Genomic DNA, 25,804 nt, shown 5'->3' with positions numbered 1-25,804 from the left:
CAAAAATTGCTGCTCTAGGTCATCTTTCTACACTTATCTCCAGAAGGATCCAGACTTTCTGAACAGAAACTGGAGACAAGACTGTTCAGCTTAATTTTTCAAATTTATATTTAAATGAAAATTAAGTTTAAATGAGAATAGGCATAAGGGAGTACCCAAAACTCAACTACGGGGGGACTGAACTGGTTGGAACTTCTGCCTCGGGAATTCCAAATCTAGAAGTGATATGCAGATAAAACATGGTCTTACCATGGTTTTCAGTCTCAAAAGATCAAGGAGACCCTCTTGTGCTGTGAGTGCCCTATGGAAGAAAAATCCTAAAATACTTCTAAGAGCAAGCCACACATTCAATCTTATTACACTGTTTTTAATTGGGTGACCGCTTATCTCCTGGGCTTTTTGTAACAGCCTTGTAGGCTACTTCTGTTTGTTCCCGTTTCTGCCAACTTTGCCCTTCCAAATAACTGACATAGGATAGATCCTACTCTGAAAACCAGGATTCCAGTCCTAGCTTACGGCCAGCCTTGACCTTGAATCTAACTTATCCTAATCTTCATTTCTTCCCATGATCAGGAAGGAAGACAGGAAAACATTGCTATAATGTTTAAGTCTAATTTCCTATTACAAAAGAAAATAATTCAAACAATTATAAAAGCACATAAAAGGAAAACGTCTGTCTCATGACCATTTGCCCCTGTGGGGTAGCCATATTAATTTTGGTATATTCTTCCCAATTTTTTTAAGGCAAAAAAAAAAAAATTAGCATCAACTTCATACATTGTTCCAGAACTTTTTTTTCTCTCTTATTAGCAATATAGCGCTCTCCTCTGACAAGTAACGTAAGCTCCATGAGAATAGGGACTTTGTCTATTTCCCTCACTGCTGTATTTCTAGGGACAAGAACAGTGCCTGGCACAAAGCAGGTGCCAATAAATGCTCACTGACTGAATGAATGGAATGAATCCTCCTTAGATCAAATACAAGTTCTGTGTGATCAGGGACATGTCTGTCTATTTGGTCTCTCCCTCTGGTCTCAGCACCAGAGTCCCTGGCATATAGTAGACGTTTAAATATTCATTGAATTAGGAAAACAGCTCAATGAGGAAACCACTTAATTCTTTTTAACTGCACCAGCATGTTGACATCACAATAACTGACTATTCCCCAGGTGATGAAAAAAGTCTCTTACGAGCACCATTGTAATGATCAACCTGTATACATTCCCTTGTTTAAAGACTTTTGTAGAATAAGAATCTCTTTCTGTGGGGGACACCATTGAGCTGGTCTCAGTATGTTCTGAAGTCCCTTCCCTCTAGAATTCCATAACTTTAAAGTACTTATGATTAATCTTTTGTCTTCTATGAGAGCTGCTGCTTATAATTTTGCAAAATGATCTCCCTTATATATCTCCCTGTAGAAACCCAGTACTTCCCAAAACTGTCTAAATGCAGCCCGAACATTATAACTCACACAAGACTGCCAGAAAGACTCCTAGAAACAAACAGGCTGCCTACATCCCTGGTGACCAACATTTTCTGCATAGAGCATGGGAGCCATTTAATCACTACCTGGGGAGGGGCGGTTTTTAGGCAACAGGTATCTATTGCTGATTCTTTATGTGCTAAGGAGGCTCAGCAGAAAGGGGGACACAGGGGTGCCTAGGAGGCTCAGTCAGTTAAGTGTCTGACTCTTGATTTCAGCACAGGTCGTGATCTCAGGGTTGTGAGATCAAGCCCCATATTGGGCTCTGTGCCAGGCATGGAGCCTGCTTAAGATTCTCTCTCTCTCCCTCGGCCCATCTCAAAAAAAAAAGAGAGCGAGAGAGAGAGAAGAGAAAGGAAAAGAAGAGAAAAGAAGAAAAGAAAGGAAAGGAAAGGAAAAGAAAAAAGAAAAGAGAAAAGAAAAGAAAAAAGAAAAGAAAAGAAAATAATAGAAAAGAAAAAAAGAGGGACACAGAGAGTAACAGAATTCCAAAGACCTGAGCTGGGAGATGATGCTAAGAAACCAACACCACTTTGAACTAGGTAAGAGCAGATACGGGAGCTTAGGAGTATCTGTGAGTTCTCTGACAAGTGCTCTATCTAAGATCTGCAATGGAAATGACTCTCCAGAAGGCTACCTTTCTTCTGTTTTTTTTACTCCAAAGATATTTAGTGAATTTCTGTGATGTGTGAGAGCTCTGTCAGGCACTGGGCAGGCAACACATTAACAAGACAAACCAAGTCACCACCACCTGGAAATTGAAGCTTAGGGACCACAGTCTTTCCGTCAAAGGACTTGATGCTGATAAATATAGACTGCTGGAGCCCTTTGCCTTCTTTCCACCAGAATTTGTGTCCCACTCACTGCTTCTTCTTCTTCTATGAAAAACAGAGCTCCACTTCTCTCCATGAATGGAGAAGTTGCTGGGAGATCTTTCCCATTGAGTGTGCCCCAGGCAAAACTTGGCAACACACTCAGTGCACACTTCCTTCTTCTCTGGGAGCTCCTGCCACACCACGAGACCTGCCACGCAGTCTGCCTAACTGGCAAAGGAGAGCTCTGCAGTGGCACTTACTGTTAAAGAATCAATACTCAGAGAAGCATAAGTCTTCTAGAACAGTCGAGACCATCTCCTCCTGCAGTAGCTTCTTACCTTTTCATAGGTCACAGATCTTTTGAAAATCAGTGGCCCCTTTCAACTTTCTGTCCCAAAAAGACATGCACGTACCTCAGCACATAATTTTCCCTTTATTTTCAGGAGCTTTGTGGATCCATCATATGACTGATTTCCTGGCATTTCAGGGACTGCATATTAAGAATTCCTACTCTCTATAAAAGCCCATTTGAGCTCTAAAGCCCCGATTAGCAGTCTCTGAGTTGGGTACACCCGGTGGCTGAAACACAGAGGTAATGTTGAGCCTAACTACAGTGCAGGTCACAGTTCCCTCCCTATGGGAGCTCATTATCTTCAGAAAATGTAAAAACTCTGCTTGGTGGTGTGGACAGAGCCTCTAAAGCCAGTTAGCTTACGCATTTCATAGTTTTCGAAGATGATACCATGCTCAAAAATGACGTAGTGGGATTTAAAGGGTTAAACCTCTAGGCTGTCAGGATTGCTGCCCATTGTTGACATAGCAGTAGTATTCATACGGATCTTCCATTTCATATATGTTCTCCTCAATGATATAGATGTTTTCCTGCGAGCGCATTCCTTCTGCTCCTGTGTTTGCTAACCCCGAGGGAGGGGGCTTGGCCAAACTGACGAGGCTGTGGAAAGAAATGTTGCAGTTGACTTCAGCATCTCCTGGGCAGCACAGAATACAGTTAAGAGAACAGGCTTGGCTGAAGAGACAACAACCAAATGTAGTACATGGTCCTTGATCAGGTCCTAACTAGGAGGAAAAGGCCATAAAAGAGCAATAAAGTTAAGTGTGGAACAGTTGAGGACATTTGAATTCATCTCCATCTCCTTAAGTACAAAAATGGCATTGTATCATAAGGAGGGACAGACTGACGTGTTGAGCTGAAGTGTGAAGATGCCTGACATGTCCTTACAAATGGTTCCAGAAAAAAACTATATATACACAGAGAAACAGAGCAAGCAAGTATGTCAGAATGTTAAATCATGTGTTTCCTTGAAAGGTTCTATTGTTCCTTCCACTGTAACTTCAGTTCTTCTGCGGGCTTGAACAATTTCAAAAAGAAAAAAATACGAATATGTTATGGATCCAATAAGACTTGAGTTTGAATTCTGCCTCTGTCTCTTACCAGCCATATGACCTTGGGTAAATTGGGTGGTTGGTTTTTTTTTTTTTCATTCACTCAATCAAGAAATATTTAGTGTGTTACACACTGTTGTAGGAAGCAAGAAATACTGCAGTGAATAATACAGAAAAATCCCATGGAGCCTGCGTGTTAGTAAACTTTGTGTCTCAGTGATGTCGTCTGTAAAATGGGAATAGTAAGCATTCTATTTCACAGGGCTGCTATAAGGAGCATCGATTCACTCAGCCATCAGATATTTCAGTGCCTACTAAACATCACGTGTGTATCAAAGTATACAGATGCTAAGGCGGCAACAACGCCCTAATTTTCTATGGAGCTTACATATATAGATAGAGATGAACATTAACCAAATAATTTCACCAAATAATTTCAACCAAATAATGAATTAATGCATGTAAATATTACCTATGGGTAGTATCACATTTCAAGTTTCAGCTCTAATAACAAATCCTGGCAAAGATGATCGAAAGCCAGTGATAATTAAATATTTTATTTGGCCTATTTGACTTTTTTACCATAGAGTATTTTGTCTTCATATACTATCTATACTTGGTCTTTAGATAGTATCAATAGGCAGAGTCATTCTTTTTACTGCATTCTACCCATGTAGCAAATATCACTAAATTCTACTAGAAGTTATTTAAGCTTTGGGTATTTGGAATGGAGGTGTGTGCATGTGTTTATATGTATACATATGTGTAGAGTCAAAAATGGATACCAAGACTGAAATATAATAGACCAGTAGATCTCAACCCTGTTCCCACATTAGAATCACCTGGAAAATTTTTAGAAAAACATCTATGCTTAGGCCCCATCCCCAAAGATTCTGATTTATTTGCTCTGGTGTTGGCAAAATTATGTTCAAGTGCCCTAGGTGATTCTAATAGGCATGGAAGTTAAGAATGCCTGGGCTGATGTATAAAAGCCCTAAGAGAAAATTCTGGGTATCTTGCTCACTTTTGTAACCCAGTGCCCAGCCCAGAGTCTGAACGTAGCTCAATCACTGGAAGGGTCAATTCATTGAAAAAAACCAATATACAAAAAAAGCATTTCCTATCAATAGTGAGATAAGCTCTATACCTTAACTTCAGGCAATGGAGCTAGAGAAATCAGAAAGGAGAACAGAGCAGTATGTTTAATTGGTATTGCATTAATCCATGCCTAAGGTAAGAAGGAAGTATAAGTTTAAATCCTAGGGCAGGACTCATAAGAGCAAAGCCATCTTAGAGTAGGGGCCTCCAAGATTCCCATCTTCCCCTACCCCACCCGTTATTCTTACCTTGAATTCTGTAACTTCTCTTTGCTATAAGAATACCCTAGGTAAAAGGTGGAAGAAAAGTCAATTAAAAATGCTTTCATAAAACAAATGAGATAAGAAATAAAATGAACTCACTGGAGTCAAGGATTGTTTAAGGAAATCTGGTCTCCCTTGGATTGAAATAAATCAAACTATCAGGGTGTGTCTTGATTTATTACACGGACTATGCTAGTAAGTAATAAAGATGCATGTCTTACATTCAGCAAATATATGGAGCATCTACTATGTGCCTGGCAGTATGCTAGGTACTGGGGATGCAAAAGTGAATTGTGAGCCCTGAGTTCTTAAGACTTGTGTTCTAGTGAAGGAGGCATTTAAAATAATAATCTCTCACTGTGGAACTAATAATGCACAAGAACAGATGATGGAGATGGTGGTCAGGGAGAAACTCTCAGAAGAGGTGACCTTTAAGCTCAGTTCTGAACGAAGAGAATGTGTCAGCTAAGTGAAGAGCTGGGGGAGAATTCAGGTAGTGAGAACACCTGATACAGATGATAGTGGGTTCCTGAAACTGAAATAAGAGAGTGGCCCAAGATAAGGTCTGGAGAGGTAGGCTGGGGCTAGCTCCAAAGGACCTTTTAAGCCGTAATCAAAATTTTGGATTTATTCTGAGACTTCTAAGAAATAATTGGAGAGTAGAAATATGAGAGCTGGTTGTGTTTTAAGATCATCCTAGCTACTGTGTGAGGAATAGATTAAAAGGAGGTATAAAAAAAATGAAGAAGTGAGTAGAGATCATGATGCCTCAGATCAGAGTAAGGTGGTGACCAAGAGAGATGCAGAATAATGAATGGATTTTACATGTATTTTGGACAAAGTCTACAGGAATTAAAATCAGATTTTGTGTTAGGAGGAAACAGGATTCAAGGATAGTCTCTGGCTTTCTGGCTTAAGCAGATGGATGGTAGGCTTAAGATGGATGGTAGTGAAACACTATAATGGGGAACACCAGAGAGGCCGAAGTTGTATTCTGGGAAGGTGAAATATGGACTATAGACCTCCATTTTGGACATGTTAAATGTGGGAGACATCTAAGTGAAGGCATCAACTGTACGAACACTCTGAGTTGGAGAAGGACATTAAGGATGACATTTAAGCCTCTGGAAATATAGATCATCACCTAAGGAATATCAATATCTAAAGGTCAAGCAGAAAAAGAAATAACAAAAATGACTGAAAAGGAATGGCTAATGAAGTAGGAGGGTGGTATTCTAAAAGCCCAGAGAAGGAAGACTTTCTAGAATGAGTGAGAGTCGATTTGGTTAAACATTGCTGAAAGATTGACTACAACGAAGACAGAGGTGCCTGCTGGAGCTAGAAAATGGCGGTTGTCGGAGGGCTTGACTAAAACTATTTCCTTGGTGCTACAGGTGTAGAAGCTAAAGGATGGGTTGAAGAGTTCTGGGGATACAAAGTTGGAAAAATTCATCTGAGAAATTTGCCCGTAAAGAACAGAGAAATGGGAGTAGCCAAGAAGGAATATGTGAGTTAGAACATATTTTTATGCTAATGAAAGTGGAATAAATTAAAAGGGAGAGGTAGATGATTCTGGAGAAAGGGATAAAAGGAGGAATGAAGTCTTGGCTAAGGCAAAGGAGATGGAACAGGTCTTTGATACTTCACCAGTTGAGAGAGAAATGAGGGAGGTTTGAGTAGTACCAAGGTATGGATTCTCATTGCAGAGAGTGCACTAGAAAGATATAGGAATGTTGGTTATATTGCTGCCAATTAAAGGCTTTGATGTCCTGACTTAACACCTGTCACCTTGATTTTAAGATTTTCTCCAGCAACTTCTAGGGAAAAGATCACAAATCAAACAGGACTTTCTCATCTGTTCTTCTAAATAGCCATGTTTTCGGAGTAATACAGACCTGGGTACAAAGTGTCAGACTTCTCCCCTTGAGAAGAAACCTCACTTCAAGCCTCTTTACACAAACTAGAATGCCCCTAATACCAGGCCATCGCAGGACTCAGAAAGGTAGTGAGGTCTATTGTTGTTCTTGATCAACCTGTAGGCATTACATTCATATGATCAATTCACAAACTCCCCTACTACCTCTCAGTAAACCCAGGTAAATGTAGATGGGGTAGCTTCTTGCTTTGAACAGTCCATTTACCAACAATAGCAGAACAGCCTAATGGGGTGGGATAGGAGAATCTTGTCTTCCATATCTATCAATTAACCATATGACTTTGGACAGCATGTTAGTTCTCCATTTGGTAAATTAGAACAATATTAGTGTCTTTCTCAGTAGGGTAGTTATGAGGATTTAACGCACATAAAGCAATCAGCAGCTTTAAGCCACACAACTAGGGTGACCAATTCATCCTGATTTTCCAGGCACTGTCTCAGTTTTAGCACTGGAATCCCACATCCTAGGAACCCCATCACTCCTGGGCAAATCTGGGACAACTGGTCACCCGATATGTGGTCCATGTTTATGTATTAGTAGGAAAGGCTGCTAGAATGTACTAAGCCCTAGGGTATAAGGCCTTGGCCTCTGCCCTTGAAGAGAAGATAATATATCACAATTACAACAGTGTGTGAGACTTCTGGGGTGATGGCAATGTTTGGGTCTTGATTGTAGTGATAGGTTTCCAAGTGTGATCATCTATTGAAATTCATCAACTTGAACATACTTTATGCAGTTCAAGTATATAAACCATACCTTAAGAAGATTTTTTAAATAAAAATAACTTAGATGCAATGTGTGTGTGAGTGCCATGAAGGAGCAAAACACGAATGCTGCAATCCTGGCCCACGACCCTCTGGCTAAAGGACTTGCCTCCTCTCTCTAAAGACCTGCGCAAGTAAGTTAGGAAACAGGTAAGATAGGAACAAGTGAGGTAGGAAAATGCACAGAAAGAAATTATGTTTGTTGTGCTTCCGAATAAACCTAATTCATGACTTAAAGAGGTTTGTGTTCTTAGCCAAACGTAAGAGACCAGCTTTGCATCTTAGGGATCCTGAAACCTTGGCAAAGCGCCATACTCTCTCGTAGCTCTGCTTCCTGCATTATAAAACGGTGATAAATACTCCCTACTGCATAGGATGGTGACGATAAAATGTAGGAAAAACACTAAGCACAATGCTTGTGTATTACCTGGGAAGAGTTGAATAAAAACATAGCTAGTAGCACTGGTAGGTTTGGGAGGACCACAGAGTATTCAGTTTTATCACCTTCAGGTATAAATATAAACTCATATTTTGTGTTAGTTCCTTTTTTAACAGTTCCTCATCAGAGGGAGAAAGAAGCAGCACCAACCAACTTACATGTGAGAATTAAAGCACCGATGATAAGAAGGAGAGCCAGTCCAGCAGAGACCCCTGCTCCGATGTAGACGCCTATTCTGGTGGTCGCACCAGCGTCTTGTAACTCATTAGCCAATGTGGGTATTTGCTATGGAAACACAAACAGAACTAGAGCAGATGGCCAGAAATCAGTTGTGTGCTCAGCCAGTCTCATGACTTGTGCATCGGACCGTCCCTTTCACGGCACCACAGGAGTGCAGGGGCCTTGAGACTACTCATGATCTGTCTCCTTCCAGACAGGCCTCCAACCACCAAAGAGAAGGATGAGCATACTCTTCAGAGTTAGTAAGGGAATAAAATGTGTCACTTCTATGCTGTTGGGGGCACAAGGAGCCCTTAGTAAATGGACTCCCCTCTCCCACCAAATAAAAATGGGCTTTAGAGTAGAATCCCATTCATTCAAGGTCCACTGGTGTTCCAGGGAGTTTCAGAGTGGTCAAAACTTGGTGTCTTGTAGAGAAACACCCATATTCACAGAAAGACGGTGATTTAAGAGCCAGGCCTTTGCAGCCAGCCAGTTCTGAGTTCAAGTCCTAGGTCTGCCACCATCGTGTAGAGTTCTGGGGAAAATTAAGGGATGGGAAATATAAAATGTTTGGCACAGGGCCTTGTATACAATAAATGCTTAAGCAGTGATAACTATTATGCTATTGCTCTATTCAATTGGATTTTTTAACCGAGAGTCAGAAAATTCTTCTGCTTGCCAAATTTTAGTCCATGTTCCCCCTTTAAAAACAATAATAGTAAACACTTTTAAAACAAAGAAGTCAAAGGAATTAAATCTTCCATTTATTCAATAAACGTTTGCTGCAGGAATGTTATGGGCAAGATACTGCACGTCAAACACTATGGATGTACAGAGGTACTTAGACTCAGTCCTTGGTCACAGGGAGGGGGAGGGGCAAAGACAAAGCAAAGTGCTGAGCCTCAGTTGTGAATACACAAATCGGGGCCTTAGTCAAATGAAGGCAGACTCCTGGATGTGCCCCCAGAGAATGTCTAAGTCGCTACTATAAGCTTGCTATCTAGGGGATTCCCTTTTACTCTTGAGAAGGTGGGAGACACCAAATTTGTGGTTAATTAAAATATTGATTTATTTGTAGTTAGATATAGAAATTCTTAGCTTAAAATATTCCTGACTAGTATCTTACCATATATAAATAAATGTAAATATCCTTTTCCATTGGGGTTGCCATGGAAATGAGAAGAAATATACTCTAGGGAGATGGAGGGTCTTTGAACCCTCCACTGTGGGATACATTATGAAATAGGATAAGAGGGACAAGTGGGTAGTGCTTCTTCGTTTTGTTTTTCTAGCACTTCCTATGTGCCAGGCACTTGACCTACATCCCCTCATTCCACCCTTATGATAGGCCCACGCAGTTAGAAATGGCATCACCAACATGTGACAGCCAAGGGCTCTGAGGCTAAGGGAGATTAAGCATTTTTTTTCCCCAAGCAGAGAGCAAACAAGAGGAAGACTAAGGTTGAACTTTCTTTTCTCTGCATTGGGGGTAAGGTTAGTGCACCTGAGCGCGCGCGCGCGCACACACACACACACACACACACACACACACACACACACAAAGTCACTTACAGTTTGTTGTTTATCATGGAGAGCCTCCAGTGTCTGTGTCTCTGCCATAAAGAGAAAAAAAAATAGCCAACAGAACAGTCAGAATGTTTTCTTTTATCTTTTAAAAAAATCCTAAATATGCCTATAATCCTATTTGAAATTAAATCTACTCTATACTCTTATACAATAATTAATCGTGAGACCAACAAAATTTTCTAAACACTTGCGAATCAATTTTAGGATGACCATAATTTTTTTAACCAGATAATGAACCCAATTACTTAGGTTCCATGAAAAGGAGACCTCTGCTAGGAAGACCTCGGTTGAATACGTCATTTGTTGTGTCCACAAGGCCCCAAAGAGGGCTGCAAAATTCCAACAATATTGGTATCACTCACGCAGGCATTATACTGTAATTAGACTTTGAAAGATAACAAAAGTTAATTTTCTTGAAAAAGTTCTACATGTACTCATTAAGAGAGAGACAGGGTATTTAGTTGCCTAAAAATGAAAATAATAATAACCATGGCTATAATTTACCATGAGTGAACATTGTGCTAAATTCTTTGAGCAAAGTATTTCATTTGGCATTCGAAACAATTATCCTAAAGTAGGGACTATTAGCCCCATTACACAGATGAAGAAGCTGAGACTTCAGAAGGGAAGGGACTTACTCAGGGTCATGCAGCTTAGCGAATAACAGACATGGCCTTCTGGTTTAGGTCTGCACGGCTTCAAACCTTTACTCCTAACCATGCTGCCTTCAACAACCTTCACCTTGGCACGGTCACTACCAAGTGGTCACATTGCCTGGTTGCCAGCTCACCTTCTTTCCTTTTTACCTATTTATTTATTCATCTATCTATCCATTTGATGAACATGTCTACACCCCTACTCTGTGCCAGGCACGGCGGCAGAGCCACGGACAGGATGGGCACAGGCCCTGACCTCACAGACACAGCCTTCTAAAAATCAATAGATTGTCCAGCTTTGGGAAAATTATGGTTGCTGCTCATGTCTCTGGCTGAGTCAGAGGCTCTGAAACTTCTTAAATGTCATGGCCACTTTCTGGAAGCCTAAAGGTCCTTTCATGTAGAACCCCTGGTTTAACAAGCCATGATTTTAATAGTCAAATTTTAATATTCTTAGCCCAAAAGTATTTTTTTTAAAAAAGGAAATAAAAGAGATTCTCTTCCACTTACCTTTGCTCTTATTACTACCCAAAAGGAATTTAAAGTACAAAAACCACATTGGTGGAACTGCTAAGTAAACATGAATCTTAACCACATGCAAGATTTTCTAAGTAAATCCAGTTTCTGCTTCCCTGTAACTATTTTTCTTGGTCTAAATGGCAAGACGGACTTCTCTTTTTTTTTGTTTTTGTTTCCATTTACAGTGAAAATAACCCAACAGCGCTCTATTTTATTGATTATCACAGCTTAATTTCACATAGATAGCCGTCAACCAAGGTGAATGGGACAGTTAGAAAAATCTGTGTTGGTGTTCCTAGGGAACCCAAGACTCGGCTGGAGTGGAGTGGGGAGCAGGGGTGGGATGCGATGGTCTTAAAAATATATAAATTTATAGTTACCATCTAGCACATATCACCTGCCAGACATGGTGCTTAGCACTTTATTTGCATAATATCTTTTAATCTGCACCACAATATATAAGTATTATTATTTTTCCATTTTTCAGATGAAGTGACCGAGTCTCAGAGAGGTGCTTTGCATAAGATCACACGACCAGTAATTGGCAAACCTGAGATTCAAACCAAGTCTACCTCCAGAGCTGAGAACTCACCATGATCTAGTTCTGCCTCCTTCAGCTGGAAGGGACATGACATTGTTTTGTGTTCAAGATATGTTTAGGAGCTTCCAAGAGCCCTGGAACTTTTACTTGTCAAGGTTCCACTCCACTGAATAGCAAACATATTCAATGTACCCACATTCCACATTAAAAGAAAAGGTATGTACACCTACACAAAGTTGACTTTGAAGAGGAGACCCCATCTTTGTTGCCCTAGAGGGAAGGAACTAACAGGTAACAACTAAAGGGAAAAGGACTTGTTTATGATATGGACAACCCTGAGGAAATGCCCTGCCTCTTGAGAAAGGTGTGTGGGCATATAGTGAATGCCCACTTGTGGTGACGTAAAGAACGCTGGAGCCCAGGATGGGAACATGGGCATACAATAAATATGGGGTATGACTTGATTAGGGTTAACTACAGGGAAGCAGAGACTGGATTTACTTTAGAAAATCTTGCGTGTGTTTAAGATTCATGTTTACTTAGCAGTTCCACCAATGTGGTTTTTATACTTTAAATTCCTTTTGGAATGAGGATTGTCATCTGGTCCCACCACATTTAATTTTCTCACTAATCACAGAAGAGATGTTGGCTACTAATCACTAAAGAACCACCAAAGATTAAACCAGTGGAGAACTGAAAACTTATAATAATAACAAATATTTGAGTGCTTTCTGTGAGCCAGGTAGCACGCTGAGCACTTTGCCTACATTGTCACACTCAATTTTTACAACAATTTTATGCAATAGGCACTGGGATTACCCCCAATGTAGAGGTAAGGAAACTGAGCCTCACAGAGTTTGAGCATTTTTACTTTGAGCTCACAAAGCTGGTATGAAGAACTGATAATGGAACCCTGTCACTGACATACTTAACCACAATCTCATTCTGCCTCCCGATCTTACTGGTAACATTAAAGCCAATAACCAACATGTACTGAGTACATGCTACGATCAAATACTGGGTTAAGCACTTGAGACACCCTTTCTTATTTAAATCCCTTTAGGTGGGACTCAGGAGATTTATGAAATTAAGATATGGGACGTACCTGTTATTACCCTCATCTTACTAAATGGAAGACTGAGCTCCAGAGAGTATACAAAGGACCAGGAATCTGACAGGAGACATTTAAGATGAATCTCCCTGCTCAGTATGACCTGCAGTCTGCTCTTTTGACCCTATCTTCTCTACCAGAACAGCATGGAGAAGTCCTTGCTGAATTACTCAAAGGATTTAGCTGCTCTTCCTGAGGCTGGAATTGAAAGAACATGATGGGCTTCGTTCTAGTTAGAAGAGATCCTTCAAATCACCTCATCCAACCCCAAACATGGACTGGAGCCAATTCATGACAAAACATCCCAGTCTGGGAGTCAATTGGAAAATAAGGGCAATGTAATAAGTTTTTCATTAGACTAAATTTATTTAATTTAAGAACATGTCTTTTTTAATGCAATAATGGCCTTAGTAGAATTTTTTTTCTTATTTGGCTAAATATGTAGACCACCAGAATTTTGTTTTTGGAGGGAGTGGGAATTTTACTAGGTTACAAAATCCAAAGTCTCCAAACCCTCTCCTTGGACAGAACAAGACGCAGGGATCCAGGGAAGTGAAAGGTTTTGGCCCAGGTCACAGGGCTTCTTGTGACTAGTTCCGAATCCTAGCTCAGGGCTCCTTTTTTCGCAGCCCAGGTTTGTCCCCACCCCACCCCTCCCCACATACAACATCTCAGGTGCCCAGGGACCTCCACGCCTCCACTCAAACCCTTTTCTCGTCTCTTTCCCATACTCCAAATCCTCTGAACTCTGAAAACACCCGAAGGCTTCCGGCTACACCTTCCGCATCATTACCTGCGCCATGTCCCTTGGTGGTGAGGATCCACGGAAAGGCTGCAGTGGAGTCTCTCCGTGGCGTCGGAGCAGAGGTGACCTTGGCTAATATCAGAAACCAACATAAGCATGCGGCTCGTCTGAGAGCAGAGAGCTTGTGGCAGAGAGTCAAAGGGGCAGCAGAAAAAAATATGAAACACAACATGAAGAACATGCCCAACTGCCAAACCTACCTGGCCCCCTTCGTGGAGAGCACACGGCACTCGTAAAATGTTGGGCAGAGGCGTGTTACAGTCAGCATCGCCACGGTCTAATGGTTAGTAACGGAACTAACAGCCACCCAAATGGCCACACTGAACGCTTTTCATAAAACCCCTCGTAAAGTCCTTCCAGGGGCCTGTGTGGTAGGAATTACTGTATTTCATAGAGGAGGAGTTCACCAAGTTTAAAAACTTGCCCAAGAACACACAGATAGTTAAGAGGCGAAGTTAGATTTGAACTCAGCTCCATCAGCCACACACTCTATGCTCTGTAAATCTTTAAACAAACGCATGAGCACATGCACACCACACGTGCACTGTCCGGTGGTTCTCAATCCTCATTTAAGGTAGACTTGGTAAAATCCTAGCGCTGGGGCTCGACCTCCAGAGACGCCGATTTCTCTGGTTCGTGGGTGCGTGCGGACCAAGGAGCTATAGGTGTTAAAAAAGATTTTCAGGTGATTCTAATGAGCGGTCAGGTTCACGAACCACCAGTCTTTATTTTTTCTTTAAGATTTTATTTATTTGACAGAGACAGCCAGCGAGAGAGGGAACACCAGCAGGGGGAGTGGGAGAGGAAGAAGCAGGCTCCCAGCGGAGGAGCCTGATGTGGGGCTCGATCCCAGAACGCCGGGATCACGCCCTGAGCCAAAGGCAGACGCTTAACGACTGTGCCACGAAGGCACCCCTCAAACCACCAGTCTTGACCTTTCCTCCCATTCTATAGATCCTGTCCATGAGTTTTAAAATAGATGAAGGGAATTAAAAGTGGCTGGGCATCGCTGTGGGAGCCTGTAAACTTTAGGTCTTAAGGACCCACCCCCATGGCTGTAATTGGGGAGATCAGAAGGGAGACCAATCGGTGTATTTAATATTACCTGCAGGTGATTTTATTCAAGAAAGCATACAAAGGTCCACTCACCTGGTTTGATGACCAACTCCAGGTTTAATTTTTTATCATTCATTATGCCTGGGAATTGGATCCGGCAACAATAGGTCCCACCGTCGGCTAGAGTCACGTTCTCTATAGTCAAGGACACATCTCCCTTGTGGATATTCCTCTTTAACTGGTATCTGTTGGAGGTCTGATATTTCAAGCTCCTTCCATCTGTGCTGAGCACCATACTATGACATTCGAACACAGGACAGGATCCCCTGCCCCAGCAGACGGGCACAAGAGCTTCAGAAGTGGTTGGAGAGTAGACGCAGGGCAGATCAGCATTCTGACCCACTTCAGCTACGTATACCCCTTCCAAAGACCCTGAATAAAGAGGGAAAGAGAGCAAGACCCAGACAATGAGTGAGGTTGGTTGGTTTCAAGAAAAACGCAAGTAGTGCCTTATAGAATTAAAAGGAAACCGGTGCTGCTGTCCTGTTTGGAAGATGATTCATGATGACAATGATTCTCAGACTTGAGGAGTATCAGAATCACTGGGAAGACATGAAAACACAGACGGCTGGGCCCGACTGCTAGAGTTTCTGATTCAATAGGTCTGGGGTGGGTATAAGAATTTGAATTTCTAGCAAGTTCCCAGGAGCTGTTAAGATGGCCGTTCTCGGAAACTCACTTTGAGAACCAATGCCCTAAGAGAGAATTGTGGTCCAACCCTGTGAACACCAGAGGGCAAGGCTGATGGAAATGGGTAATCAGAAAATGTGTCATTGTCAGCCAGTAAAACAGCTCACTGGTCTGGGACAGTTGACTGCTCATCGATGAGAGGCAGTTAACCTGACATAAATCTCACTCTATTTTTTTTTAATTTTTTAATTCTTTTTAAAGATTTTATTTATTTGACAGAGAGCACAAGCAGGGGGAGTGGCAGGCAGAGCGAGAGGGAGAAGCAGGCTCCCTGCTGAGCAGAGACCCTGATGCAGGGCTCAATCCCTGGACTCGGGGATCATGACCTGATCGATGGCAGATACTTAACCGTCTGCGCCACCTAGGCACCCCTCTCTCTCTTTTTTTAAGCACTTGGCACATAATGAATAAAAACCATTGGCTGAATAAGAAGCTTGTGTATTTGAAACCACTCACAGGCTATTTTGAGGTTTAAAATTAATTGCCTTTACATACACATATTAATAAATATATATATAGTAAAACATTAAACAGTATAAAAGGTACATGAGAAGTATACTCCCTCTCCCTGCTCCTTCCCATTTTCCAGTTCCCCTTTCCAGAACCCACACATCTTAAGAAGCATTTGTGTATTCCCACTCCCTGCAACACACATACCCAAATAAAAGTCCGATATAGACACCCTTCCGCACCTTCTTTTAACAAGTGACGTTTGGACTCAGGGACATATCACTATGTGCAGTCGGCCTTCGTATTTGCACCGTATATCACAGCTTATTTACCTACTCCCCGACTGGTGGACATTTAGGTTGCTTCCATACTTGCTGTTACAAACGTTACAATGCCCATCCTTGTATCTTTATCTTGTAGTTTCCAGCTGTGGAAGTCCGTGCCCAGACTTACCTGTGAGTAGTAGCAGACCCAGCAGGACGCAGTCAAAGGGAAGAGGTGAAACCATGGATTCTGAAGAAGACAAGTCAAATAATGGTTCTGTTTAGTTTTAATTCTCCAGTGGAACTGGAGATTGCTCTTGCAATCGAATCTCCTCCCCAGTCACAGGAGCGGTGGCCACTGTCCCCGACTGCTGGCCCAGCACACCAGGGCGCCTGACTACCGATCTTGGCTCTGTTATTGCTGCCAAGTCTATGGCTACATCAGAGGAAACCCCAGTTCTCTGTCATGCTACACCACACACATCCTGTCAGTCTCTGATATTCATCCCTTAGTACCAACGAAGAGGAAGTGACACTCGGAGGAAGCAACGTGTCTCTCGGTCAAGAAAACTCCCAGCAAGTAGAGAGAGGCCTGGAGCATCTCCAATGAAGTAATCGTCTGTGTGAAATGGATGGTGTGTGGGTCCCGCTGGTTACCAGGGAACACAAGGTAGGAACACAGCATCCGTGCGTTCAGTCAGTCAGATCAGGAAGTTGGTTGGTCATGTGACCAGTGTTAATGAAGCACCTGTGCGTCAGGAACGGGACTGGGAGCTGGAGAATACCACAGTGAATGGCATCTTCCTTATCCTCACATTTATGGGCCCTTTCACGCCATTCCTGAGCTTCCTTCTTAGCCTTGTTCTAACACAAATTGGGCTGTCATATAACCTTGCTGTATCTTGGTTCCTTCATTTATAAAATGTAGAAAATGAGGAAATTGTGCTCGGTGACATAGGCACAGCGCCCTGCTCTAATATTCTGACTTGGACCTGAACTTTCAAGCCCTTCCACTTAAGAAAGACACATTCCTTTCTGGAATGTTTCTTTTTCCCCACCACGGGAGGGAGTTGAGGGACCCCAGTATTGTGTTTCATCTCACGTACACAAGATGTCTCCTTGCCTCCCACCCCAGGCACTTCGGGCATGAATTGTCAGAAAGTGTGGACCTCCAGCCACACTCTCCATCACGGAGGTAACACCTCAGACCCCAACAGTCTCAGCCCTGGGAGAGTGACATTTGTCTGGGAACCTTAAAAGCCAATGGTTCTTTACAAAAGTGAGCTCACAGACTGAATTGTTTCTGAAAGCCCTGTGGCCTTCCTCTGTCTTTTCTCGCTGAACTTCCTTGTCGCTCATCCTTATGGCACTAAATCCATTTAATATAAATACGGAGCTCTCGTCCTATGCATGTACTTCCCTAGCATCAGAGAGGTAGCAGCTACTCGAAAGACCGCAGTCAATTTCTTCAGCCTATGGATAGGGAAACTGAGACCTGACAAGGCTGATTTGCCCAAAGGCACATGATTGGTAATTTCAAATGAGAACTGAGTCCCCCAAGCTCCAGATTTTTTCCACTATAAGCTGTTCTATGAATTTCATATTTGCCCTTAATATGTCTGCCTATGTAACTAATAACAACCAGCAAATGTCCATATTCAAGGGGAAGGCAGAATGGATTAAACATGGGGTCAGAGGTCATGTTTACTGCACGACCCCAGTCAACACTCTTAAGAGTTTCAGCCCTCAGATTCTGTGTTCTGTTTTTTCTTTTTCTTTTTTTTTGTTCTAATTTTTTATTGTTTTTATTGTTTGTCCATCTCTACAGTTACTACTGGAACCAGCTTTATAAAATATTAACAATTTATTAATTCATTGAAGTCTAGACATAAAGAAGCCTAGAAATCTACTCTAAACCCCTTCTCTCTTTTTTTTTTCCTCTGTGTATAGGGAGCTGTTTTTGAGCATTTTCATGTTTATTTAACCTTTATTTGTTTCTTAAAAAAAAATTTAGATAATTCATCCAAATGGCTAAAATTCAAAGCGATATCAAAGCTTTACGAAGAAGCCTTATTCCCTTGTTCCCAGAAACCCTGTAGGTTTCTGTTTTCCTAAGTCTCTCGTGTATACCCCCAACACAAACACGAGAAAATAAAATAAATATTCTTATTCCCTCCTCTCTTAGACAAATTGTATACCTGGGTTGCACCTTACATTTTCTATTTATTGTTTTATACAAAAACTTTTTTGACACTCACAAAAGCAGAGAGAAAAGTATGAGTTCCCAAAGTACAGATTCAAAATTATCAACTTCTATTTTAAAATGAATCCCAGACATCGTGTTATTTCACCCTTACAGACTTCAGTGTGCATTTGGTTCTTGAAAGTGGACATTCTGGGGGTTCCTGGGCTCTTCAGTTGGTTAAGCATCTGCCTTCAGCTCAGGTCATAATCCCAGGGTCCTGGGATCGAGCCCTATGTCAGGCTCCCTGCGCTCTCTCATTCTCGCGCTCTGTCAAATAAATAAATAAAATCTTTAAAAAAGAAAAAAGTGGACATTCCGCTGCATAACCACAATACCATTATCACACATGACCAAATTCATAATGATGTCTTAGCACCTAATTCTTCAGTCCATAATCAGATTACCCCTGATTATCTCAAAAATACCCTAGCATATGTTTATTTATATCCAGACCCAGACAAAGTCCCTACATTGCATTCGGTTGTTAGGTCTCTTAAGTATCTTCATCCAGGACAATCTTCCCTCCATCCACCCCGCCACTGACAGGTTGTACAAACCAGTTGTTTTGGAGAATGTTCCACGTTCTGAGTTTGCCCACTTCCTTGTGGTGTCATTCAAATTATTCCTCTTTTCTGTGTGTTTCCTATAAATGAAACTTAGCTCTAGAGCTTTGGTTGGATTCAGTCTGACTTTTTGGCAAGAGTGCTTCACAGCTGGTGCTGTGCGCCTCGGATTCCGCCACAATTGTCCGCTCGCTCTACGTGTAGGGGACTAACCTCGATCAGCTTGCATCTTTCTTTCTAACCTCAACTCTCTGTTCCAAAGATCTCTCCATTCCAGCTCGTATAGAACATCCTCATTCTTTATTACAGCCCTGTGGCTGCCACTGGATGAAAACATGGTGTGAAAGCAACCATGTTATCGTGCCCTTGAAACGGACACTTCATGTCTCAGTTTATTGGTCAAGTTGATCATAAAAGATCCACAGAGGCCTATGAGTCTTTACTTACTTGCCATGGAAGTTTGCTTTTTAAAAGGAGCCCTTGAATGTGTTGCTGGCAAAGAAGTCTTTTGTATGGGAATTAATTCATTTCCAAGTTGTGTTTAGAAAGTTGTATTGTGTAGTGTATTCTCTCTCATAAGGTGTGTTTGTTGAGTGTTGGCTGTGATCCCATAGAGGGGTGCTGCATACAATACCCCGGTAGAGTTAAGTTTGTGTTTTTGCTTTTCTCCTTCAGCAGCAGGAAAAGTGGCAGAAAAATCTCAGACTCCTTAAGATAGCCTCCAAGCACCAAATGAAAATGTTAGGATTATGTGTAATTAGAATTCACAATGGTAGATAACTAAAGGGCCACTAGACAAAATTCATAAAATGGAAGTTAGAGAATTTGACCCAGGTCAGGAGACAAGAGAACAGGGGTGAGACAGATGGGATTATCTGAAAAAACTCAGTCCAATTAGAATCTACTTTGTACATTGGGGGGGCTGCAGAAGAATGGGTCTCGGAGAGATGACTACCTAAGGAATCCTATGTATAATTGATTTGAATCAAAAGCCCTCTCTTACTTAAACTACAACATTTTAGCTTCCGTGTAATATTAGTCCCAAAATTTTGCAAAGGGAGGCACTAAGTTTAGATGTTAAGGGTAAGAAGTTAAGGTAAGCAAGTTTAAGCTAGATCTTCTGACTTCCAGATTGCGTCTAGCCATGTGACTTCCCTTTAAAAGTGCTTGTACGGAATAAGTCAGAGAAAGACAGATACCACACGATTTCACTCACATAGAAGTAGAGAAACAAATGAGCATAGGGGGAAACAGCAAGAGAGAGACAAACCAAGAAACAGACTCTTAACTATAGAGAACAAACTCATGGTTACCAGAGGGGAGATGGGCGGGGAGATGGGTGAAGGATGGAAATGCTGAGTCACTATATTGCACACCTGAAACTAATTTTACACTGTATATTAACAACTGAAATTTAAACAAAAACTTTAAAAATAATTAAAGTGCTTGTAAACTGGTGTCTGTACAGTACTTGAAAACTTTCCTTTATTATATGTCATACTCCATATAAGTCATACTCATAGAAAATTCTTTAAAAAAATAGGAATATAAATAAATAAATACCATAATCTCAGTAGCACAAAATACCTACTGTCAACATAATGGATCTCCTTTCAGCTATTTTTCCGTGCTCGTCTCTAAATATACAAACAGGTTCATGTCAGTACCTCTTGTGGGTGTATCACGGGAAAGAATGTCTCACCCGTGGACAATTAGGGACATCAAGAACACAAGGGGATCTGGGAGAAGGTACAAAACATATCTGTATACTCCCCATTAAACCACCTGTCAGTTCAAAGACTCCACCTCAGGGGCGCCTGGGTGGCACAGCGGTTAAGCGTCTGCCTTCAGCTCAGGGCGTGATCCCGGCGTTGTGGGATCGAGCCCCACATCAGGCTCTTCTGCGATGAGCCTGCTTCTTCCTCTCCCACTCCCCCTGCTTGTGTTCCCTCTCTCGCTGGCTGTCTCTATCTCTGTCGAATAAATAAAAAAAAAAAAAAATCAAAGACTCCACCTCAAATGAAAGTCCTTTTATTTTTATTTTACGTTCATTTTTGTGGTCTCAGGGCGCTCCTTTGCGTCAGGTTGCTTTCGGCATTGCCTTCCCCACCAGGCCCGGCACTGAGAGGGCGACTTCAGGCCAGAGATCTGAGGTGTACCTGAAGGGAACTTCGAGGTCTTCAGAATGATGATACATTTACAAGGCAACTAAATTTCTCCCTTGCTATGGACCACCTCTCATAGCTAGATCTCCGTGTTGTTCTTATGCCAATAAACCTATCCTCAGAGTCTTTAGGTTGCAGTTAGGAGAAAACCCAACTCAAACTAGTTTAAACTGTAAAGTGAATTTATTGACCGACATTATTGAAAAGGTCAGCGGCAGGCAGACTTGACTCAATGGCGCCAGTGAGGTCACTGGGGACCTGGTTTCTGGCTGGCTCCGGTTTGGGCTCCCTCCTCAGATTCTGCTATACCCGCCAAGCACCCAGCCACCTACCAAGAACATCTTTCGGCTGCTCTCCCACAGGGCCAGTGATTCACATTCCCTCAAAGGCCCACACTGGGTCACAGACTCATTCCTGAACTATCTGCGTCCACAGGCTCAAGAAGGACTAATTGGGTTGAGCCTGAGTCATAGTCCCAAACCTTGTATTCATTCTACAGTGAAAGAAGGTGATTCCCCCAAAGAAAAAGTGTGGTGCATTTCAAGAGGAAAAACGGATTCTGGGTAGCAAGAGCAATTGGCCACTACGGATGCCCTCCCAGAAAGGGATGGGATGGAGAGATGGGAAAAGAAAACCTGCCCTTCCAAATACGCATGGTTCTTTTTCTTCTGGAAAAAAAAGAAAAGGCATTTTACTAATAAAGTGCTTTTTAACTTACAAGGACATGCTCTTCACAACACCGGGGAGATGATAAAGAGGTTTCGTGTTTATGGACAGTTTTTATTTTTAGTAACTCTACATGAATGCCAGCGAGATGAAGCTTAAGGTCACCCTCAAACCATTGCAAGAGCCAGTTAGAGCTCTCTCCAGGGCTCTTCGTACAGCATAGAAAACAGTAGCCCAGCACGGACAAGTCAGCATTCTGAGAAATCCCAGTATTTGCCCAGCAAGTAACTCCTAAGGGAAGTTAATGCCGCCCCTGCCCACATAACCAGCCCTCTTCAGAGGAGAGGACATGGGGAGGGCTGTAAAATGATTCATCCTCAGTAACTCAGCGAGCCTCCCAGGGACGAAACTGAAAAATGAAGAGGGGTCTACCATCAAGACAATTCTGTTGAGCATGAGTCACCGCAGGAACTCCTCCCGCAGTCCCATCTTGAGCATGCAGGGCTACTTCCTGCCCAGACCACGCAGGGGTGGGGAGCTGTGTGAGTGGTCACTCATCCTGGGGCACCTCTTCTTTCTTTTGTTGGCTTATTAGTCTTACACTCTTCGTTCAGGTAGTGACGCGATCGTACTCCTCAGTTCAAGGCGCACAGTCCTCATCAATCTGGGAAGCTCTCTTTCTCTTTTCTTTTCTTTTCCTATTCCCCCCTTCATCCCTGACCTACAGTCTCATTTTTCTCTTTTCATAGGCATCCACATTACAAGAATGTGGTTAAGCAGTTTTCCAAAGCACTCATGCCAGTTGACATTCTCACTGCCAGTGAGAACACAGGCTCCACGACTTTGCCAGTCACAGTCCCATCAGACTTTTTAATTTTTTCCAAGACGATGGAAGCATGATGATGTCACAATATGGCTTTAAGGTGAAACTGTTGTCTGCTGGGAAACATAAGAGACGTACAAAACATTGCACATATAAATTCATAGTGCATGGATATTTATAAAGCAAGCACTCGGGTAACCAGGACTCAAAACAAAAAGTAAAACATTGCCAGTTCTCCTCAAGTCCTGCTGACACCCACTCCAAGCCCGCTGTCCCTTCCTGATGACAAAACCTTGCTCCTCTCCTACAGATAATCACTATTCTAAATTTTGCAGTAATCATTTGTCTTCTTATGCTTTTACCGCCTGTGTATGCATTCCAAAATTATAGGTATAGTTTTGCTTGGTTTTGAACATCATATGAATGACAGCCTATCATCTGTAAGCTTTTGTGTTCTGTTTCTTTTACTCAGCAGGTCTGTGAGGTTCATTCATGCTGTTGTGTATTCCTGTAGATTGTTTGTTTTCACTATTGAATACTTTTCCGGGAATGGATATGCCTCAAGTTATTTGTTCATTATATTTTAGGTAAACACTTCCCCTTCTGTTTCAGTTATCATGAACAATGCCACCCTGGACATTCCCGTACACGAATCCAGGTGCACACATACAGAACCTTCTCTGGAGTATACTTCTGAGAGCGAAATTACTGGGTCAGAGAAACTTATTAGAGAATGCCTGTTTCCCGAGCATCTACCAGCAGTGTATAAGAATTTCTCCTACTCCACATCCTCGTCCACACTTAGTATTACCAGATTTGGGTTTTTTTCCAAACTGGTAAAGGATATGATGGCATCTCACTGTGTCTTTAATTTGCATTTTCCTCTTTACTACCAAGGTTAATAAGCAGTTTTTCTTTTGTTTATGAACCATTTGGATTTGGGGAGTGTTAAGGGGACAAATGCTTATCTTGCCCATTTTTCAGTTGGGATTCTCAATTTTTTATCATAAATTGATCATTATTGATATAAATTATGAGTAATTTACATATTTCGGATACTAGTCCTCGGCTGATTTAGTCTGCTATAAATACAGTATTTTTCTCCCACTTTGTGGAGTAAATTTGACCTCTTTACAATATTGAATGTTCCAATCCATAAATGTGTTTTAATCTCTTACATCTCGATTTTCTTTAATATCCCTTAATAAAATGTTTAAATTTTCACCAGAGAGATATTTAACTAATACCTTGACTTTTTCCTGGGTACTTCATATTATTGATGCTACTTTATATGTATCTTATTTTTAAGTTTTTATATTGTTTGTTTTGGGTATTCTGAAATGCACTTTATTTTTGAACAGTGATTTTCCCCCTCCAACCAGTAAACTCTCTTATTAATAAATTATCTGTAGATTATATTGTGTACTCTATATAGACGGTCATATTTCGTGCACATAATGACAGTTTCGTTTCTTCCTTTTCAATCCTACTTTTTTCCCCCCCTTACCACGCGGGAGAGAAAATCTAGTTCCTATTTCACAGAAGTTTTGATAGCAGGCATCCTGTTTCATTCCAGCTCTTAAAGAAAAGGTTTCAGCTTCCACCTTGGGTATGTGTTATGCTGTGTTTTATGGAGTTACTGTTTATTACATTAAGAAAGTTCTCTTCTGTTCCTTAATATCTAAGCCACTTTTTTTTCATGAATGGATACTAAATTTTATAAATGCCTTTTGTGTATCTGTTGAGATGATTAGGTGACTTTTCTCTTTTAATCTACTATTGTGACAGACTACACTAATTTCCTACTCTGCATTCCTAAAATAAACATTGCCCATAAAACATTACCTTTTATTTTTACATATGCCTGGGTTGAATGTGCTAGTATTTTACTTATGCTAGCCTGATAAAAAGAGAATGTTCCCTCTTTATCTATTCTCTAAAAGAGTCTATATAAAATAAACTTGTTTTTCTTTTTTCTGGCAATGTTTGGTAGACCTTGCCAGCAAAGCTATTTGAACTTGAAATTTTCTGTGTGAGAAGAGTTTGATTACTGGTAAATTAAAAAAAAAAAAATCATTAGAAACCTATTCAGGTTTTCTATTCTTAAACCAATATTGATAATTCTGTAAGGATTTTCCATTTTGTTTAATTTTTCACATTTATTGGTATAAAGTTTTCCATAATGTTTTTATATTATTTCATATTATTTCATTTCATATTTTCATATTATTTCATACTGTCTATAAAATCTATAGGAATGCCTTTTCATTTCTTCTATTATTTGTGCCTTCCTTTTTTTTTTTTTTTTTAATCATTCTCTCCTCTAAGCAGCCCAGGCTCATGCACCATGTATGCCTCTCAGCCCTTCCAGATCAGACACTTCTGCAGAGATGATTGGCAAGCCCAAGACCTAGCTGTGTATGTTGCTTGGGGACAAATGAGTTTCAGAAAAAAATTAGAAGGGGTCTTCTCTTTCATTCTCAACATTAACAGAACCTACCCTATGAGATGGGCATTAAGAATTACCATAGTTGGGGCGCCTGGGTGGCAGAGCGGTTAAGCGTCTGCCTTCGGCTCAGGGCGTGATCCCGGCGTTATGGGATCTAGCCCCACATCAGGCTCCTCCACTATGAGCCTGCTTCTTCCTCTCACTCCCCCTGCTTGTGTTCCCTCTCGCTGGCTGTCTCTATCTCTGTCGAATAAATAAATAAAATCTTTAAAAAAAAAAAAAAGAATTACCATAGTTAAGGAAATTGAGTTTCAATTGGCTACACAGCCAATAAATAGTGAAGCCCCAATTCTCTTTGCTCTTTCTCTCAATGCTCTTTCTTCTTTCTTTTCTCTTAAACCTGAGTTTTAATTCCGCCATTTTCTAGCTGAAGTGTCCTTGGTGTATAGCAAGTTACATTCTTGAGTCTCAATTTCTTCATCCATGAAATCATTTTTATTTTTCCAATTTGAATATACATAGACACGAATATGAACTCAGACTACACACAGGCTATAAACTTGCTTTTATCATATCTGGAATATCTTTCTATGTCAATATTTTCATCTTGAATGGCTCTTAACAGTTAATTGGTGTTCATAGCAGATCTTCATGTTTGTTGAATGAATCAAAGAATGAATGAATGAGAAAATCAGTAAAGACCCAAAAGACAACTTTCCTTGTAGTTGATA

General features: G+C 41.2%; 1 protein-coding gene across 5 annotated transcripts; it reads right to left on the bottom strand.

Annotated features, from left to right (window-relative positions):
• Nucleotides 1–1,832: 1,832 nt before the first annotated feature.
• Nucleotides 1,833–20,887, bottom strand: HAVCR2 (hepatitis A virus cellular receptor 2). 5 transcript variants are annotated; one of them, XM_034656810.1, is made up of 8 exons: nucleotides 18,514–20,887; nucleotides 16,353–16,412; nucleotides 14,793–15,131; nucleotides 13,632–13,715; nucleotides 9,997–10,037; nucleotides 8,361–8,487; nucleotides 5,048–5,084; nucleotides 1,833–3,249 (listed from the first exon to the last, which is right to left on the bottom strand). In XM_034656810.1, the coding sequence occupies exons 1-8, from the start codon at nucleotides 18,590–18,592 to the stop codon at nucleotides 3,090–3,092; spliced, it is 927 nt and encodes a 308-aa protein (XP_034512701.1). In that variant the 5' UTR covers nucleotides 18,593–20,887; the 3' UTR covers nucleotides 1,833–3,089. The 5 variants fall into 5 exon arrangements, with proteins under 5 accessions (XP_034512701.1, XP_034512703.1, XP_034512704.1 ...); XM_034656812.1 differs by having other exon boundaries at nucleotides 18,520–20,887; XM_034656813.1 differs by lacking the exon at nucleotides 18,514–20,887 and adding an exon at nucleotides 18,421–18,488.
• Nucleotides 20,888–25,804: the final 4,917 nt, after the last annotated feature.

Source organism: Ailuropoda melanoleuca, chromosome 3 (assembly GCF_002007445.2).
Source record: "Ailuropoda melanoleuca isolate Jingjing chromosome 3, ASM200744v2, whole genome shotgun sequence".
Taxonomy (NCBI): domain Eukaryota; kingdom Metazoa; phylum Chordata; class Mammalia; order Carnivora; family Ursidae; genus Ailuropoda; species Ailuropoda melanoleuca.
Note: the sequence above shows the minus strand (reverse complement) of the source record. Positions and strands in the feature narration are given on the sequence as shown.